Raw genomic sequence first — 20840 nt, forward strand, 5'->3', positions numbered from 1 at the left:
CAAACATATTGATTCTTATATTCAGGTGATTATACACTAATGAAAACATACCTATGAATATTATATTCCATTTCTGACAATAGATCCTCCACAATGCTTCACACTGGACCTTTAAGAAGCCAAAACAATTAATTACATTACTAATTTATTGCTTGAAAAATAACTTAAATGATTAAACAATTATCAAAATTGTAGTTATTGTTTTTCTGCTGAGTGACTTATTGATTAAGCAACATCAATAATCATTTTAGCTGTGTGTGCTGTTTCGATAGATACTGAGCTTCAGTGGACTATATTCTCAAACAAATGTGCAATTCATTAAATCACCAGAAACTAACTGACACACACAGGGAGACCCCCAGACCTCCAGGGGCCCCGGGGCCCTGTTGGTGATCCAGCCTTTACAGAGGCATATAAATCATCATACTGGCCATCATACTATATTTGGAGTACACTAGTGTGGGTTCTCTTGCAGCCTAAAAGCACAGCGAGGTTCGGCTGCTGCTGGATGAGCCGAGTGGCCACTTAATTATCAGCTCAACACCAGAATGTTGTCTATGAAGTGCACACACTCATCAACTCTCTCTCTCACACACACACGCATGTAAAAACACTTACATAACTGTGAACTTTGTGTGACATTATTCTCACTGTGCTTATTAAATAATTACCGTATCCTCATTCTGATTTGAAATGCATGAGGCCCTGCATCACAGCGTCCTATCTCCCAGCAGACTGGTAGAGCCGCATCACCACACGATCCCACACTGCTCTCCGGCATGTAATCCAAAGTCTTTCCCCACAGTTCAAAGTGTCATGCAGTCAGTGGACTCATGATGTTGCACACTGGATCTGCTCTGCTGTGAATTCATTATTCATCTTCAGGCTTAAATTAAACATAGGTAGGGACTTCCGTGGGATCAACAGGAGTCTTATGATAACCTCATTATTTTCCAGATGCCTGTGAGAATGTGTATGTTTGTGTATGTGTGTGTGTAAAGTGCTTATATTTTTATAATATATATATATATATACATTTTAGCTCATGTTACATAAAACTGTCAGTGAAGACTTGTTCTTTGTTTTTGAAGTACATACATGACATACATTGTGTGTACATTTGGATGATTACAAAGCCTATAAACTAAACAGTGGTACCCGAACACACCTTGCTAATTACGTTGACAATGGTCTGGGTTTTACAGACGATTGCTAATGACACTAAAAAGCCCCGTTTGGGGTGAGCTGAAAGCTTTTAGCATTGTGTTCAAATTAAAGACAGCGTACATGGCCTAGCAACTGGACACATGAATGATGTGGTACCAAATAGAGCTGCAACAATAATTGATTAGTTGTCAGCTATTAAATTAATCACAGACTATTTTGATAATTAACTAATCAGTTTGATTAAAGACATCTGAGGACATGACCTTGGGTTTTGGGCAATGGTTAGTAATATTGGTCACAATTTTATGACATTTTATGAGTCAAGCAACTAATCGATTAATCAAAAACATAATAAACAGATCAGTCGACAATGAAAATTAGTTAGATTAGTTAGATTACTTTATTAATCCCACAACAGGGAAATTCACTTGTCACAGCAGCATTTGAGTGAAAAAAATAAATAAATACAGATATAAAAGCTATGGTGAGTAGTAAAAGCTATGGTATGGTGGTAATTTGAAACTACAACATTGATCAGGTGTTGTAGAGTCTGACAGCGACAGGGATGAAAGACCTGCAGAACCTCTCCTTCTTACACCGGAGGGTGTAACAGTCTGCTGCTGAAGGAGCTACTCAGGGACCCCACAGGGTCATGTAGGGGGTGAGAGCTGTTGTCCATGATGGATGTCAGCTTCACTAACATCCACTTCTCACCCACTTCCTCAATGGAGTCCAGAGGACAGTCCAGGACAGAGCTCGCTCTCCTGATCAGTTTATTGAGTCTCTTCCTGTCCCTGTCCGTACTGCCCCCTCTCCAGCAGACCACAGCATAGAAGATGGCTGAAGCCACCACAGACTCATAAAAAGTCCTGAGGTAAGTTGCAGTCTTTGTGCCGAATAATGTTTCAAACAAGGTGTTTAAACTTGTTTCTTTACCCTGATGCAGAATCCCAAAAGGCCAGAAACATGTACGTACATGACTGCAGATGCCCACAAAAAGCTTATTAATTATTGCAGTGCCAGCCCCAGTTCCATTTAGCTTATAGTTATCTAGTTGGCTGCTGCTGCCTCACATCACTCTTGGTTAGTAGAAGGCAATGGTTTGTTATGCACCTTTGCTTTGTACCTTCAACACTGTCTGTCAGAATACAGAAATAAGTTCCACTGATCATGTTAGCTAGTGAAAATGCTTTGCAAGCTAGCCTGATAACATATCCACTCAGATTGTAATTTGCTAGCAATAACGTTAGCAAGCAAGCTAAGGTTAGCCAGCCAGCTGCAACCCAGCCGTACTGCTGGCCGCCCGCAACACCAGCTGACAAACAGCTGCAAACGACAAGCCGGTCAGATCAGCCCACGCAGTCCAGATGTGTTAGCTGATGTCATCCACTCAAAACTTGTTTGCTATATTAGCTAGCTAGCAATTCATCCGCCTTAGCAAGCAAGCTAACGTTAGCCAGCTAAAACCACAATATGACCATATATTTTATAACTGTACAGCAATGTCAGCTGTGACTTTGTACATTGTGTATTGTGTTATGGTCATTGTCAGCGGACTACTGTTACAAGCTAACAGTAGCTAGCGCTGTATACTGTTGACACTGTGGGGAAGCGAGAGAGAGGGGTCATGGGAGTGTGCATAAACGTTGCATCCTTTGAACTTTCCTGGAAACTCCGACCCGAAACCTTCACACTGTTTCTGACAACAGAGAAAGTCTGGGAAGGTCTCATTTTTGAAGTTATGTTACAACTGTTGGTAATAAAAAGTGATTCATACAAAAAACAATATGTAAAATGCTTCAGAATCTTTCGTATGGCACCTTTAAGTAAGTAAGTTTATGTAACCTGAACATTGTACACTATTGTGTTTTACGTCTTATACTATTTGTAGATTGCCGTTCAATCTTTCAATAAAGATACACTTCTACACTTGACTGCTTTTTCTGCAGAACCTTTGAATTGGTTGTCTTAATGCAGCAAACAATTCCAACCTGGATTTCTACCATATCACTGTGGTACAGATATGGAAATAAAAAAGAGTTGGGTTATGAGTGAATGTGTCTGTGTATGAGTGTGTGTTCAGGGGCCTCCTGCAGTGTTAATGCCTGGTACTCAATGACAAAAGCGTGGACCTGTCACCCACACGTTCATACAATGGGAGAAGCTTTGAGTGACTCACACCTACAGCTCATTCGTCCGCTCAAAGTGCATTGCTGAAGCAGAACATGAAAAAGGGAAAGTGCTGACATCTCATCCAACCCACAATGACACTTTACAGCCTCTCTAGACCCTGCAGACCCCCATTTGACAGGGTTTTAGGTGAAGGACCTGCATATGGACACAATGATTCAGCAGTAAATGGCAACTGCTACTCCTCCTGTGGTGATTGGGGTGAAAACCAGTGTTGTACAGCAGTTATAGAATGGGGAATAATAGGACTGAACAATTCTGGTCAAAGAGAGAAAACAGTACAAGCAACAGGATCATTAGCTACCGGAGAGGACACAGACAGCTCATATGACACTGAATGAATTTTCAGGCTAAAATAAACCTGTTTGTTCCCATCCTGTCTAATTTGGTTCTTTGAACACAGTTTGAGGATACATTTGTCAATCCTAGATGACGTTACCTTAAATAACAGTGTGCTCTTATTTTGAAATAAAATATTGTCATTATATTATTAAGTAAATAATTGGCTGAGTGCTAATGATGTGACTGCACTGGGGCATGCTAGGTGGGTTGTCATTTTGTTCTACAATGTGCTACACAATGTTTTTTCACGCGCAAGAGACTTTTCAGTGTCAATCACAACCCTGTTACGAAAGTGAAACCTTTGATTATTAGCAGTCGATTTCGATTTTTTTAGCGCTCAAATGACAAATTCCCATTTTAATTAAATAGAGTTTATGTCTTTTTGCTGACAGTATAAACTACATTTGGTTTGGTTCTTTTTAGTTGTCATTATGAACGCTAGGACGAATCAGAGGAACCTGATTTCTTTTGGCACAAAAAGTGTGTACAAAATAATGCAAAAAAAATTTATGAAATAATTACAACTAGGCTTTTTTGGTTTTGATATTTGACTCAATGTAAGCATCATATACAGCAGCAGACAAACTGCTGGACATTATTGACAATGCCAGCCATCCCCTGCACACCGTCATCAGCAACCAGAGGAGCCTGTTCAGTGAAAGGCTGCTCCTCCCCAAGTGTAGGACCAACAGACTCAAGAACTCCTCTGTCCCTCATGCCATCATACTCTACAACTCCTCACTCGGGGGGAGGAGGAAATAGGGTAAAGAGGACAGAAGGGAAGGAGTGGTAGCCACTCACTGTGCAATAATAATCGACTCACATACATACCTGGACACTCTTCTTCTTTTTTGTGCAATAACTCAATCCACTGCTTAAGTGCAATAATTTAATTTAACTGCTAATTTCTGCTAATGTCATTTATTCACTGTATAATAACACAATGCCATATACAGTCCTATATATTTATCTATATGTATCCTCTATACAGTTCTCTACATTGATTTGATTTGATTTGATTTTACTTGAGTTTTATTTTACTTTTATTCTTATCTCTACTTTCTATATTTAGCTAAGAGTTTATTGTTTATCTTATACTGTATTTTATTATACCTCTTTTATTTTCTATACAAGTGTTTTGTAAGCTGCTGGAAATTCAATTTCCTTGAGGGAGTCATCCCAAAGGGATCAATAAAGTGAAGTCTAAGTCTAAGTCTAAGTATCGTAACAAGCAGATGCTAAATATTTATTTTCCGTCTTTAAACCATGAATCACACTCACACCTTAAATCAAAATGCAGGTCTGGTAAAAACACAAGAATAGTTTCCCCTCACAGTTCACCATCATGCATGTTACCTCCTTTTGTAAATGTTTGCCCTTTAAAACTGACAGTAAACACCTTGTCTTGTTTATTTTCCATCCCCGAATACCCAGATCTATTTGCATGTCTAATCTGCTTGTTTTTCCAGGTTCAATCTATACATGAAATGAAATGAATTATTTTTATTGCAGCTCTGAAATGTGGAATCGAGGTGCATTTGTTGTTAAAGTGCCTCTGACCACCTCTGGAGGTACTTTAAGAGATGAGATCCCCACCGTTTCTTTCCTGCATTACCACCTGGATTTCATGTGATCCCTGGAAACTCCTCAACCATGCCACTTCAAAGCCCTGGTACAAAGGGTTGCTGAATTAGGGTGCTCCACTGGAAAGTCCTCAGGAAATCTATGATGTATAAAGATGTAAAGACACTTCTATGGTAGGGTTTGGATTGTGTGTACAAGCTCCTATTTCACATTTCTCAACAGCTGCTTTCTCCATAATGACGCTCTCTCAATATTCATTTAATAAAACACATAATTTAGCAGATCCTTTTATCCCGACTGTGTCACAGCAGCTTGAGTGCCTTCGCCAACACTCCTCAGGCAGGGACATGATGTTTGGTCTTAATAAAACTGTGATGCAGCACCAGGACTGCATTTTAGTGCTCGTTTATGATATTGTACACATAATATTGTAGTTTATCAAGCTTCAGCACACAAATATCTTGTCCTCTCCGAGTCTAAAATACCCTGACATGATATCATTACATCAGCCGACAGATACCGTTAATACTACAGTAGCCATGTATAATGGGGCGTTCTTTTTGTCTCGTTATCGCGACTTGCTGCTCGAGAGTGACGTCACATCCGTGTTGGAAAACGAATAACCGCGGGTTTTTGCGTTCTGTTTCTTCGTGTCCGAGCTAGCTTCTGTAACTCAATGTGATCTTACATTTAACATTTCTTTCATTTGCCTTTTTGATAAATAAATAGGGTTCCTGAGGTTTAAAGACAAATCTGCTTCACTGCAGCAGTTGTTATAAGAAATCGAAACCTTTGTGAGTTTAACAAAATTAAACTACGATTATGTTTTTCACACAAAAAAAAGGCCAACAACATGTGCATAAAATTCATTGAAGCTCTACTAGTCAGTTTTTAAGCTGTAATCTCTCCAGCCTTAAGACTTTTACTGCCGTCCCTCCTCTGCCCTCAACTCACCCATGGACTGTTCTCGTCTTTTGAGCAGTGACATTTAACCTGTGATGATCTGGGGCCTATTGGGGATAGTGTTTGGCTACTAAAAAAATTATAAATTATAAATATATTATAAATATTAAATGAAATATAAGTGAATGTCCTCATGGAGCAACGAGGCAAAGCTGGAATTAGAGACCTGCTTTCACTGCCCTGATTGTTTTTTAGGCTGCAGCGACAGAACTGAATGAACTCATTGACACAGCAACATCAGCTTTTGTGAGGACATGTGTGGCAACTAAAACTTTCTCCACATATCAACAACAACAACAAATCCTGGTTTACAGCTTGTCTGAGGCCGTTTCGTCAGGCCTACAGAAGATGGGACAGAATCCAGACGGAACTGGAATGGTCCTCCTGCTTTAAACACTCCACAATTATCATGGTCTCCAAGAAACCCTGTATGACAGGATTCAATGACTACTGCCCTGACATCTGTGGTCATGAATTCCTTCGACAGTGTTGGCCAGCCTGAAGGACATCACAGGCCCCTTGCTGGATCCCATGCAGTTTGTCTACATAGGCAAACAGGTCTGTGGATGATGCAGTCAACATGGGACTGCACTACATCCTGCAACACCTCGACTACCCCCAACACTGCACTCAATCACCATACTCAACAGCACTGTGTCTGATGTGGAAATCTTTCAGGGCCCAAAGTGAGCGTCCAACATCAGCACAATCACCAAGAAGGTCCAGCAGAGGATGCACTTCCTGCCTCAACCTGCCTCCAGAGCTGGTGATTCAGTTCTATCCAGCAATAATCCAGACTGTTCTCTGCACATCAATCACTGTCTGGTTTGGATCTGCCACCAAACAGGACAGGAACAGACTACAACGGACAGTCAGGACTGCAGAAAAAAATCACTGGTGGCTAGCTGCCCTCCATTCATTACTTATACATGTTAGTCAGGAAACATCACTGCAGACCCATCACACCCTGGACACCTCACCATACCTGTTCCACTTCTCCACTCTGGTAGGCAGCCAAATAGACCAAAATTATATCTATATTCAGTTTAATACACACTGTTTTTAACATGTACATATCATCCATCACTGTCAAGAATGAATTCTGCACACTATATATACTACATAGAGCGATATATGGTGCGCCAATATGCACTGACATAAAGAAATATAATGGTATATTATAATATGCCTTTAAATAATTGGTAATATATTGGTGTAAAGTTTCTCCAGCAGAGCTGTGATTTACAATACTGTGGCAAGCAGCACAGAGTAAGAGAGAAGAAGCTCTGAGCTCCCCACGAAAATCATATAGGTTTCAGAAATCCCTTAGCAGTCGAGCTCTGACCACTTCTTTCCCAACTAGGAAACGAGGCAAATTCCTTGTATGCCAAAACAATGAGCATGTGTGTTGATTGTCAGTAGTGACAACAGTACTAACAATTCTCTCACATCACAGAATGCCATTTAATTCTGTGCAAAACACTAAAAGTTTCCTTTAAAGAGTTCAGTCAGATTGTGCTGTGGAATTCCGGCCTTTCATGAATCTGCATATATTTGCATGTGGTCACTGCCTCGAATAGCTTTACAGTAAGGACATGTCCATCATTCAGTCAGGGAGGAGCGCGATATGATTCCCAGCATTGTAACCCAGAGAGAAGACAGGCCCCATTAGGTGCTCAGCTTGTTACAATAACACAAAGCCATCTATCAAAACCTGGACTTGCTGTCACAAAGCCTACAAAGGCAGCTCTTATAATGAAGTGCTACATGACCACCAGCTCAAGAGGAGTGTATCACAGGGAACAGACAGTGAAAAAAGAGAGAAGGAAAAAACTGAGGAAGGAAGAGAGAGAATGAAGCAGCAGTAATAGAAGGCAAATGAGAGAAAGAGAGAGAGAAATCCATATATTGTAGTGCCTGATGAACACCAGCGGGCCATTTGCACCTCATGTTCTGACTGTTTCATTCATCACACACACACAGACTCATACACACACACACTTCCTTCCTGTCATGTGCCCTCTTCGTTTTACTGCAGTACCTTGCACAGTGGTGTCTGCATTTTCCTGTAAAGTGAGAACTGTTACAACTCTAAAAGGCCTGTGTGTGTGTGTGTGTGTGTGTGTGTGTGTGTGTGTGTGTGTGTGCGTGTGTGCTTGTCTGTGTGTGTGTGTGTGTGTCTGTGTGTGTGTGTGTGTGTGTGTGTGTGTGTGTGTGTGTGTGTGTGTGTAGGAAAACCTCAATGTGCATGTATTAAATTGTGCACAAGTTCAGATGAAGGTCAGCTCATCCATGCTTATTGCTTAGCAGTCACTCTCAGCAAAGTGGAGAGGTAATCTGTGTGTACCTGACATGTTGCCTGTTCACATAGATGCATCATTTATTGTTACATACATTCAACATGAATTGATTTGATTGGGGTTTTATACAGTTTGTTAGTAAAATGTTAAAGCTGCACCGATCAATATTTTGATTTGCACAATGGAGCAAAGATTGTGTAATGTGAACGCTGTCGCTCTTAGTGACAATCCCACATAGCAACTCTGAAATCTGCAGTTCCCCTTTAACTCTATAGCTCAATAGGAGTATTTTAGCCTATTTGAGCTCATTGTTTGGCTTTAATAATTCATTTATTTTGGTGTAGTCTGACCACTCTCATCAACCTTATTTACAGCCGGAGTTTTCAGTAAAGAAGATATGATCAACCTTCTATAGACTACCTGCCCAGTACCAAACACCAAACGTACAACGTTAGTGACTAGCTGGAGAATGTAGTGCAGAATTTAGCAGCTAAAGAACCCTAGGTTTTGTTGGTGGAGCCCAAAACAGAGCTATAAGTGAATATTGAACTAACATTCATCAGGAGGACAGAAACTGGACTCCAAAGGAATGCTAATGTTGCTCTGTGTCCACTGGGTGTACACAAAAGAAACTGCTAACCTGTTAGCCACTTTACAAGGTGATTATATGTATGTTTTCTTTACAGGTTGGTCTGCTGCCCTCAAGTGGCCAAATGTTCACTTGCAGTAACAGCAACAATGTTTTGAGCTACAGGCTAAAGTCAACATGCACAATATTAACATGGTGACACTGAGCATGTAACTTTTGCAAGTTTTGCAAGTTAGCAAGTTCGCAAGCTAACACTTTTTAATAATCATCGTAGGGGGCCGTTCAGATGTTCATTTTAGATGTGCATCTAAAAACTGCCAGCCACGCTACTTTTATATTTTTATCCAAGGTACTTGAGAGGCAACCTACTAAGCAACCAAGACCCGTGGGCTGCACGTCGATGACGATGAGGTTCTGGTAATTTAGTAGTAAGCATCAATGATTTAATTAGAAGTGTTCCTTCTGTTTGTGTCAACATAAAAGAAACTCACAGGTTGTACCGCTCCAGGTATGCCCGTGTTGTTACGTCCTTGACCCAAGTCCTGTGACGCCAACTGGTTAATTCTTAATACTTCACTTGTTCATTGTTGGTTGGACAAATAAAAATGTCTAGGCCCTCATTTGTATTTGTTAAGTTCCTGAAGTGACTAAAACTAAGGTATTCAAAAAGTATCAGTACTAAAACACAGGCATCGTAACAGCGCAAGTATTAAAATGTATATCCAAGATTGAACTACACTGTAAATTCTAACTAGTTCAGTTTACTTAAAAAAACTGCAAGTAAGTTTACTCTTAGATGACTGCAAGTAAATTTACTCTTAGATTTCAAGTAAGATTACTGAATGACTGCAAGTAAATTTACTCTTAGACATTCATGTATCTTACTAAAGACAAGCTATGGTTACTTGGATAAAGTGAGGCAATCAGTTTCCCAACTTTAAAGTAAACTGAATATGTTAGAATAAGTAGCCACAATTAAAAACTCACCTATTCAGAACTGCATACCCAACTTAACTATCTACATTGTCTTTTCCTATCTGTTTCTTATTTCTCACTGTTTTTATTTTTTATCCGTTGTACAGTGTCCTCGAGTGCCCAGAGAGGCGCCTTTAAATAAAATGTATTATTATTATTATTAATTAGCTTCAACTTTCCGTGGGTAAGCAGTCACAAAGTACAACCTTGAACTTTGACAAGAGTTTATTAACAAACCTTTTTATGCTTAAACAGATACATATGTGAACAACCTGTGCAGTGCTGTAGCCAGTACAGTACATCAGGATGAAAGTCCGATCACAGTAATAAAAAATAAATAAATCAAAGAAATAATAACGTCTCTCAATGTATCTGATAAAACAGTGAGATAGATAAAACATACAAATAGTTTGTTTTTTTCCCCTAGCTCCCTATACAAAAAGGATCAAATGCAGGTACCGTTAGACTAGAAGTTTCAATGCAATAGTACTGGGTTACTTCAGTTGATACCTTAAAAAATGGTACCGATGAATACTAACAAAACATATTTACAAAAAACAACAAAAAAACCTCAAAAAGACGATATCAAAACTTCAGTTAGGTCCTATGTAGTGCCTCACAACATTGGAGCGGCAATATTAGCCTTGGTTGTCTTGTTCGCGCTCAAAAATGTCGTTTCCTCCTCTTCGACAACGCAAGCTGTGCGTGGGCTGTGTGAGTCAGTACAAATGTGAAGACAAAGCTACTTCTTCTGCACCTTCTTTAACTGCGATTTACCTCCATGAGGGGCATTATCGCCACCTACTGTTCATTATTCCAAGTGACAACTCAGACTCTGAGTAAGTTAACTTGAATAATACCATTTCTGTGAGCTAGTGCCACCTTTATGTTCACAACATTTAGCCACTGATAGTAAACTCAACACTTTGGTTAAAATCTAGAAAACTTACTTTGTTATTTCTAGTAAGGTATACTATTTTGCTTTTACAGTAAAAGTCTAAACATTTCTACTCATTTCCTCCTCTTGAGCTGAATTAAGTGTGCTCAGGGAAACACAGTAGGTTACCGTATTTAACCCAGAGACAATGACGCAGATATGTGATGGTGGGGAGGCAGAACAGCAAATATATAAGTCAACAAACAAGTGAGCTGTGCTTGAGCAAATTCTGTGAACAGGCTTTTGAAGACTGTGTGCTGATGATATAGGAGAGAGCGAGCAAGGGTGAAAAAGCGGGGAGAAGAGAAAACTGGAGCTGCTGCGTGGCTGGGGCACTACGAAGGGCACAAGGGTCACAGCTACAGGGGGATATACCAAAATGATAGCTGAGTGCCACCGAAATGGAGGGACAGAGGGACAAGATGACACCAGAGTGACCACTAGATGGAGGGGATGCTTGAGAGAGAGAGAGTACGACAGAGGATGGAGAAATGGATGGATAGAAAAGGGAGAGGGGGGTTGTCTGTGTGTGTCTCAGACTGGGGGAGTGTTGCTCTCTGTTCACACAGGCTGACCCAGATGCAGCTGAATTAGACACAGTCCTGTGTGTGGAGGTGTGTGTGCATTAGTGTGTTTGTGGATGACAGCAGAGGCATGAGAGCTAAAGAGCTTGAAGAACAGTGTTTCAAGCAGATTGTGTTGAGAGTCACAAGCCCAAAAAGCTAAGAGAATCGAAACATTAAAAAGGTGCTACATATAGCGGGTACAGGTATAGAACTTCAGTACTTATTGGTACTGGCTGGTGTCCATAGTATCCAAAACTGACGAGTACATTTTAGCTGAAAACCACACAATTTGTTTTTTCTTGAACTTCTGCTGTTTCCGGGAACAGGCGGACCACTGTAAGTAATATCACTCACTCTATTAGCTCTGTTTTGTTCTTTTTCTGCTCAATGCTCCGCTATGTTCACCAATGTCTGCTTGCCATTTGCAGTACAGTGGGTTTATCAGTAATGAACTCAACTCACGATTTGATACAATTCACAATCCTGGGTTTACCATAGGATTTTCTCATGATTTTTATTACAAAATGAGACTGATGATTGGAAAAGATTCTGTTATTTCATCCCTGTCTTTGGGCCTCGATACAGCTACTGATCTAATTGACGTAGGACATACGCACGTATTGTATCCATACTAGTGTTACAAAATTTCCAGTAATACCCTGAGATTACCAAACAAGATGTTTGCTGAGACTGGCTTTCTGTACTGGCACATAAACACTGTGTATACCTTCCATTGTGCACCAACGGATTAGATTGGGCAGAAAATTTCATTTGTGATTGTTTTGGTGCACAATACATAGTCATGTGTAATGTGTCTGCGTAGAATAACTCAGTTTATGATTGTTTAGTTCCTCTGAGAAAGAGGGAAATGCAGCTTCTGTAAATAGCAATGACTGGAGTAAGTTAACTCCAATTTACATACCAGTATTAAAAAAGTCGCTGATTTCACTGTGAACTAAGACAGAGAATATATCAACCTACTTATCACTTACAGAACTGTTAACATCCTCAAAAGTTAGGACACACCCATGCTGCCCAGAGCAGTCATACATACATGCTTCATGTACAGTGAATGTTTATTTTGCTGTTGGTAAAGGTAAAAATTTTGTTAGGATGAAGAGTATGGTCACACGCTAGAAATCAGCCGTCTCATCCGGCATCCAGTGGAAGAAAATATTACTCAGTTGTAGCTCTGTCGGCGTTTTCTCAAGTTTAACTAGCTAATTAAGGAATCTGACAATCACACATTAAAGGCACCGCCCAGGGAGGAGCAGCAGTCCATTTGTGTGAAATGTCAGAATCTGCCCATCGGCAACAGTGAGAGAAGATGAAAAAATGAAGGTAGAATAGTAAATCAACCTCTTTAGAGTCTGCCTACAGGACTAATATGCGGAATATTGTACACTGAACATACTGACTTTCCTGTAATAGAGCTGCTTTAGATGTCTGATAAGTGCCTGGTAATTAGTTTTGCTTGGGTTGAGTTCATGGTGCTTTTACTTTGTTTCTTTTCCTATGAAATACTCATATGTACTCGGTGTACATCAGGCCCTGACCTTTGCACAAGGCATTAGAAAATAATGACCCACAGGTTGTACTTGTTTTCACTCACGCATTGTTCAGAGTAGGGATCGACCGAATATCAGCCTGGCCAATTATCGGATCCAATATTATCAGTATCGTTATCCTTTTATCCGAGTGCCGCTAAAATAAACTCATTTAAAAATGTGTTACTTTGGTTCTGTCTGTAGTCATCACTCCGTAATTTTACTCAACAGCCCACAGTACAATCTCACACATCATAAGTAATAGTAAAGTAATATTTTTTTTAAATGTCTCTTTTGCAGCATTTAATTAAACATATGCTTTAAGTACTCAGATCTTTTACTGAAGTAAAAGTAGCAATGCATCCTACATCCAAAATCTTACTGACTTAAAGCGCAAAGGTATTGGCATTTGGCAAGTACCAAAAGTAAAAGTACAGAATGGCACATGAACAACTGGATTATAATTACTGATCCATTAATGTGTTCATTAATGTTGAAGCTGGTAATGGTGAGGATAGTTATGATTATTTTATACTGCTGGCTAGCTTCATCTATAATAATGCATCATAATCAAAAATTTAGAATTCATGTTTTGTATTAATATTGTGAATCTGCAAAGTAACAAAGTTACCAAATAAATGTAGTGGAGTAAAAAGTACAATAATACTGCAAATAGTGGAGTGGAAGTATAAAGCAGCATAAAATGGAAATAATCAAGTACAAGTACCTGGTAAATAATCATTTTTCAATAAGATAAAATAAATTCTACGACACGGATTGTCTAATAAACCTTGACCACCTACGAGGTCTACCGGTAAATCATATGACCCTTTGTGAGCAAATACTGTCCTGTACTGTCAAGAAAACTCATGGAAAATGTCCTGAAAAGTTCCTGGAAAATAATTTCTTAAAAAGAGTGGGAACACCGTGTGAATTTTGACACAATCAGTATCAGTATCTGTTTTGGCCCTGAAAAAAACACATCAGTCGATCACTTAGTTCAGAGCAACAGAATCACCCACTGCCTGTCGTATAAATTCATAACCTAAGCTACAACTTTATTTGTGTTTTAACATTATTTAAGAGGAAGAATCTGGCAATATGATACGTATCACAATACAGGTTATGATTCAGTATATTACGATATGTTGCGATTCTGTAAGCAAGGCAATACACCACAATTTTTGTCTTATTTAAAGAAAATCATAGTATGTAGAAAACATCATCATATGCATAAAATTAATGTAAAAAACGTTGTTATGCAATCAGGACAGTGGGCTCTGCATTTGTATTTGTCGCCGTTATCTAGCTGTGTACTAAGATATCATATGGTGATATTTTGTTTGTGATATTACGATTTTTGTGTTTAAACCCCCAATCGCTAGATAGTAGTTCCGAACATTAACAGAGGTCGATGATGTTCCAGATCACACGTAAAATTCTAATTTTATACATATGGTGGTGTGTTCTATATACAGTTTTCCTAAAATGAAATTTTTTTTAAATCCCAGTTTATCACCTTGCTTACAGTATCACAATATATTGAATCGTAAGCCCTGTATCATGACACGTATTGTATCGCCAGAATCTTGCCAATACACTGCCCTATTGTTACTGTAACCAATGACGTCCAAAATGTCAACAATAAGACCACAGTTGTAATAAAAACAGAATTAACCTTTTATTTTAGTTTCTTTCTAGTTGATGTTGATCCAAGAAGAAAAAGCGTTTCCCTGCTGCTGCATCATTAGAAGTTGTTTTCCATAAAACACAAGCTCAATGCCTCAAGGTAAATGAATTATTAGTTTGGACTTTTTAAGAAAAGGCCTTGCGCAGTTGATATTTAGAGTAGAGAGAAAAACGGGAAGAGAGAGTGATAACATAACGACTTCAAATCAGAGTCCGCATCGCCTGCTCCTTTAAACCTGACCTCTCTCCTTTCTCCTCTCACTCTCTGACTCATAACCACCTCAGGTTCCCATCCTCACTTTATCCACCTCAATGTGTCCGCTCCTCCTCCACCTCCACCTCCCTCATCACCGCCACTGCTGTCCTCGCTTGCTCCCACTCTACCCCACAAACCCCCACCCCCATTCCTCCTTGTCTCTTCTCCTTTTTGTCTGATGCGGCTTCGAGTCCCGAGGCTTCGTCAGCGCAAAGTGCGCCGTCTGTGCTCCTCCGCTCTCCCCTCCCATCCCCTGCTAGCGTGCAAAGAGAAAGGGGACCCACCAACGACGAGAGCTTTAAGTTACGTAATGAGATCATCTGGAGACTAATGCTGTATACCAGATATACCAAGCAGCCATTAGTGGCTCCTCCATAGCATGACCATTTGTCTGGCTGCTACGCACATCTTTTAGGTTTGTCACAGATGGATGATGGAGGGACTTTAGCTTGAGTAGCAAGGCTCAATGATATTAAAACCTCCAGATGACAGCAACATGTGTTTGCTCATGTGGGTAATCCTCCTTCCTATAGTGCTGTTGTCCTGGGTCTTGCTTTTACCTTTTTTTTTTAGGAGGTGAGATGTGGATGGATGGATGGATGGATGGATGGGCTTAGAGCCATGGAAAATAATGTGGAAATGAGGACAGATGGAGGACAAGGGAGGAGAGGTGTGTGCACATCCACGTGTCGGACCTTGAAAGCCTCAGCGTGGCCCGAGGGATACTATCACTGACATGAAAGAAGGTCCTGGTCTCACATGGGAGTCCATGTGAAAGCGCTGTCAATTAGCATCCAACTCGGAGCACAATCCTCTATCGGGGGGAGGTGGGTACAGTCTAATGATTGTGTAGTTTGGTGCTGAATTGATTTGTCGATGAGGGGGCTAAGGTGGCGGAGGTGTCCAGCCTCTCCAATGTGAGGATTTGCTGCTTTCCGCTGTTTAATAAGTTAGTGTAACTTAAATATCTTTGGGTTTTGGACTGTCAGTCAAACAAAACAAGCAACGTGAACAAAACAGCTTTGGCTGCAAGTAACGGATATTTTCATTATTGATTCATCTGTAGATCATTTTCTCAATTAATCAATTAGTTGTGTGCTCCATAACATGTCAGAAAATAGTGGAAAATGTTGATCAGTGTTTCCCTGGCGACGACTTTAAGTGTCTTGTTTTGTCCACAAGCTAGATAGAAGAAGATATTCAGTTTACTGTCATAGAGAAACACTAAAGAAACCAGAAAATATTCACATTGGAGAAGCTGAGATCAGAGAATTCTTTTTCTAAAGACTCAAAACGACTAACTGAAATAGTTCAAATAAATGCTGATTAATTTAACTGTTTACAAGTAATTGATTAATGAAATAAACGTTACAGTAACACATGGAATTATGACCATTTCTTTTATCATTTTCATACAGTTAGGATATAAAACCAGTGGTTTTATCTACTTCTATTTACTCTGACTCCTTTCTAATTATTCAGTTAGTTATAAGGTGACGCCTTATAACAGCCCAACAAGAGTCCAACAACCATGTTAAACAGTGAACAGCAGCAAATCCTCACACGGACAGAACAGAATTACAGATCGAGTAATGATGACATAGAAGAAAGAAGAGTATCAGCATTTCCTCTTCATCATCAAGTTGGAAGGACCAAATCTACAGAATGACATTAGGTCAACAGGGATGCAGTGGAGTTCGTCCTGTTATCACCTCACTGTCCATATTGAATCAGGTTTTACTGCATTTTCTGATTCATTTATATTATTTTCATTATTGATGAGATCATTAAATGTACTAAAAGGAGTTTTTAACTGGTTATGAAACAGTCTCAATTTAATTCTGGTGCCTCCATCAGTTCCTCCAGGATTCCGCAGGCTTTTTGTGGGATTCCTGTGGCATAAAATGTCTGATATCCAGGCAGATTTCCTCTCCTTGCACATTCATTTCAGTTATATTATGTTATTGGGTTAATTTTAACTAGTGCAAATAAATAAAACTCAAGCACAAACTGAAATGATCAAATCTGTTGCAGAATCAACTTAATCCAGTAATAGTTTCAGTACTGCATATTTCTTTCACTTCATGGTAGTTGTCTGGTCTGTATGCTTCTTTTTTTCCTGATAAAACGATAAGAGATCATGGCAAACAGTGCAGCTGTTGTGAAAATGGAATATCATCCCAATTAAAACCACTCATTATTAAATGTGCCACTGATGATCATTTCTTGCTTTCCCAGTTACATTTTGGAGACATATGTAATCAATTCACAGTCCCATCTTCTCTGTGACCCCCAAAACAGAGGCTTTCACTATCAGAAACAAATCAGTGCATCGATCAGTTGCCAGGTTGGTCAACAATTAGCACTAAAAACAAATCATACTGCATCACTCTAATCAGAGACAACAAAACAAAAAAAGAGTCAGGAAATGTGAACAAAACATGTTTCTATACAACTGCAACAGTAGTTCTGCTTACATCCTGATGATGTATCACTGGGCTGTCTGGTTTTGGGATAGAGTGGATAGAGTAACATTAACTGGGCTGCTGACTTGACCATTAACAAGACCTACTTGGCAAAAAACACCAAAACATTGGCTGAGCTCAGAGCTGGTAATGATATAAAGCTGTTCAAAAGTGTGAATCGAGCTTGTGTACACACTACACTCCTGAAATGTCACAAATGACACCACACAGCACATTGATTACCACTGGATGATCAGTCAATATGAATATCCCTAGCAGCGACAGGCTTCCGAGGGCACCATTTAAATTATATTTCCAGTTAAAGTATGCCGGCTTTAAAGCCCCCCTCCAGTCAGAAATCAGTGTTTGTTCCTGTGTCGACAGTGTGCTGTTTGAATGATGTCTGTGCAGAGTTTGACACTAGAAGGATGTTTTCCCATTCATCTGCTGAAAGTGGAAAGTTTCTCTGTGATCATTGAACATCTGATTTTTAAGGGGCGGGGCTTACCAGCAGGATTTGTGACATCACAAATAGTTGAATGGACTTTACAGTGAAGGAGGAGACATCTTGTGTCCAGCAGGAAAACTTTAGAAATGAACAACATTTGCATATTCAGAGACTCTGGAAGATTTAATGAGGTAGAAGGAGGAGATGACTTTTTAAGGGTTTTAATGTGGAAATTAGACTTTTCCCATTATTGTTCCTGACAGACTATTCCTATGTCTTAATACATATCTGGAAGGGGTCTTTAAACATGTCATTGAGTCGATGTCAACTGCCTGTTGCTTACAAATAATCCCACCTCATATCCAGCTTATTGGTTGTCCTGTTGGAGCTAACAGGAAATGCTAGAAAAAGTAGATTTCTGTTAAGTGATACAAGCACAGAGCAGCATAGCAGCGCTACCATTTCCAGGGGATTATTAGTTACAGATGTTGAGCTCCAAGAAGGCATGTTGTTGTTTTGTTCTTTACAGTGACTGTAAATGTGTGCACTGACTATACACAGAAAGCTGCACCCAAATTCAATCTAATTCAGCTGCACTAATCCCAATGGGATCTATACTGTATTATATGGCAGCCTGTTCAGTGATGAGTACAGAATCAGAGCTGTAATATTTAGTGTCTTTATTGTTCATTAATCAATACTGACCATCACCTAATATTGTAAATCCCATGTTTGACTATATTATTTCTCATGTTATACATTACTTACACTTTTTCTGTATATTCTCCCTAACAGCCATCCCAGTAGAGCTGTAAAAGCTTATTTTGTTGTTTTAAATGTAACAGAACGCAGAAAGAAAAACTGTATGTTTCTCTAACCGCCTTTTGCCTCCAAACTGCTTGTTGTTCCTGTTCGCCACAAACTCCGCCGCTTTCTTCCCAACAGAAACATGTCAAACATGTCAAACATGTCGGTTGACAGTGAAAGACGTGTAAACTGCCCCTCACCTGCTTTCTGTGCCACGGACTGGAGCCCTACGACGAGACCCAGCAGTACCCCCGCGAAGCACATCTGGAAGGCGAACAACTCCTTTCGCTTTCTCCGCCTGGCTTTGCTCCTCCGTCGGTTCAGCATCACACCTCCTCCGGCGGCCGTCTCCGGCATCCCTTCAACCACCACGCGGGCCATGGCGCTCTTCCTTCGGCGAGCGTTCCGGCGGAACCCCCGGTGGTGGTGCAAAGGTACGAGAAACTGAAGCGAGGAGGGAGAGACAGAGAGATGTGCAGTGTGGGCACTGAAGTTACTCGACGGGAGAAGATATGACTGGGTTGTCGGTGGGTTAGTAAAGTCAGCCAGAGTGTAAATGCTCAAACTTCCGGTATCAAATGTCAAAATAAAACTCTTATCGCGCAAACGTTTGTGAAATTTTGGGTAGCTTGGTAAAAATTATACTCAACTGTCTTTACATCATAAAACAAATAAATGGTATTACGGTAATGGCTGGATATTTAAGCTGCACTTAATATAATTATATATTTATTCTTGGTAGGCAGTGACACCATGCACCTTTTGGGTCCATAAAAACAGCACTATTAATAAAACAATTACAAAAATCTAAATGAATTATTACTTCTCTATGTTTCACAGAGTTTAGATCATTTTGAATTAACTGTCGCATATCACACTGTAATATATATCATTTTTCTTTATGTAAAAATTATACAGTAATTTGAGATTTTTATCAGGTCAGGAAAAGGAACCTCAATGGTAAAACAGATAGCTTGAAAATGTAGAATCCCAATGATGCATTCATATTTCACATCAATATTTGCCAGCCAAATAAAACGCGAATACCAAACAAGTTGTATTTTTTTATTTATTGAGTTTTTTATTTTGAAGTTGTTATTTCCGGTTTTTAGCTAACTCCGGGGCAGTTGTTTAAAGAGATAGGTGATAAGTGCCTCTCCACCGTTCAGCAGGGGTTGCAGCCAATTCACTGCTCTATCCACTGAGCACTGGTTTCTAACACTAGGGGCGCTGGAGCTACTGGTCCAGACCCGTCAGTGAATGGTCTGTGGACTGGTCTCTGTGGTCCTAATCCACCTTTCCCTTTATCTGCAGTGTTAGCAAATACATATCAGAGAACATCATGTTTAGCCTGTTGATAATGCCTGTATTCTCACTGTTGCACTTTAGTTTGAATCTAAGTAAACCAAACAACAAATACCTTACTCAGCGTACACCAGGATACTAGGACAGACAGAAAAGGAGCGAACTACACCTTTCACATGCTTCATTACAGTCACTGTGCTTTATTGTCTTGAGGTGTGCCTTTAAACAATCAGGCATTTACGCACCTGGTAGAGCTGGTGCCCCATGTACCAAGGCAGAGTCCCTACTGCAGCGGCCGTGGGTTCAACTCCCTATATCAATTCCTATTTTCCTCAGAGAATTTCCTTTTTAGAATTTTAAAATTTTACAATTTGAATTTCATTTCTTGTTAAAGCAACATGGAGCCACTGGAGAGGGCGAAAAGAGCCACAGGTTGCCTACCCCTGGTATCGACATATCAAACTTATATCTTCGTAAGAGGGATCTCTCAGACCACTTAACAAATGGTCTGGAGCATGAGGACCACAAGCTTCAGCGCCCCTAGTGGTAGCAACCTAGCAACCACAAGGACTGCACATACAGTAGGCTATCTATCTATCTATCTATCTATCTATCTATCTATCTATCTATCTATCTACAGTGCAGTAACAATACAATCTAGGCCTAGCTGACAACAGTATATAATTCATACACAGTATATTATGGTTTGT

The 20840-nt window shown here is 39.8% G+C and overlaps 1 protein-coding gene across 1 annotated transcript in view; it reads right to left on the minus strand.

The window, feature by feature from the left end:
• The window catches only part of LOC127376595 (sodium/potassium/calcium exchanger 3-like), a 95585-nt gene extending 76221 nt beyond the window's left edge, over positions 1-19364 (minus strand). Inside the window, exon 1 of the mRNA XM_051423633.1 lies at positions 19026-19364. Within this exon, the coding sequence (XP_051279593.1) occupies positions 19026-19206 (181 nt within the window). The 5' untranslated portion in view covers positions 19207-19364. The remainder of the gene's footprint in view (positions 1-19025) is intronic.
• Positions 19365-20840: the final 1476 nt, after the last annotated feature.

Source organism: Dicentrarchus labrax, unplaced genomic scaffold (genome assembly GCF_905237075.1).
Source record: "Dicentrarchus labrax unplaced genomic scaffold, dlabrax2021, whole genome shotgun sequence".
NCBI lineage: Eukaryota > Metazoa > Chordata > Actinopteri > Moronidae > Dicentrarchus > Dicentrarchus labrax.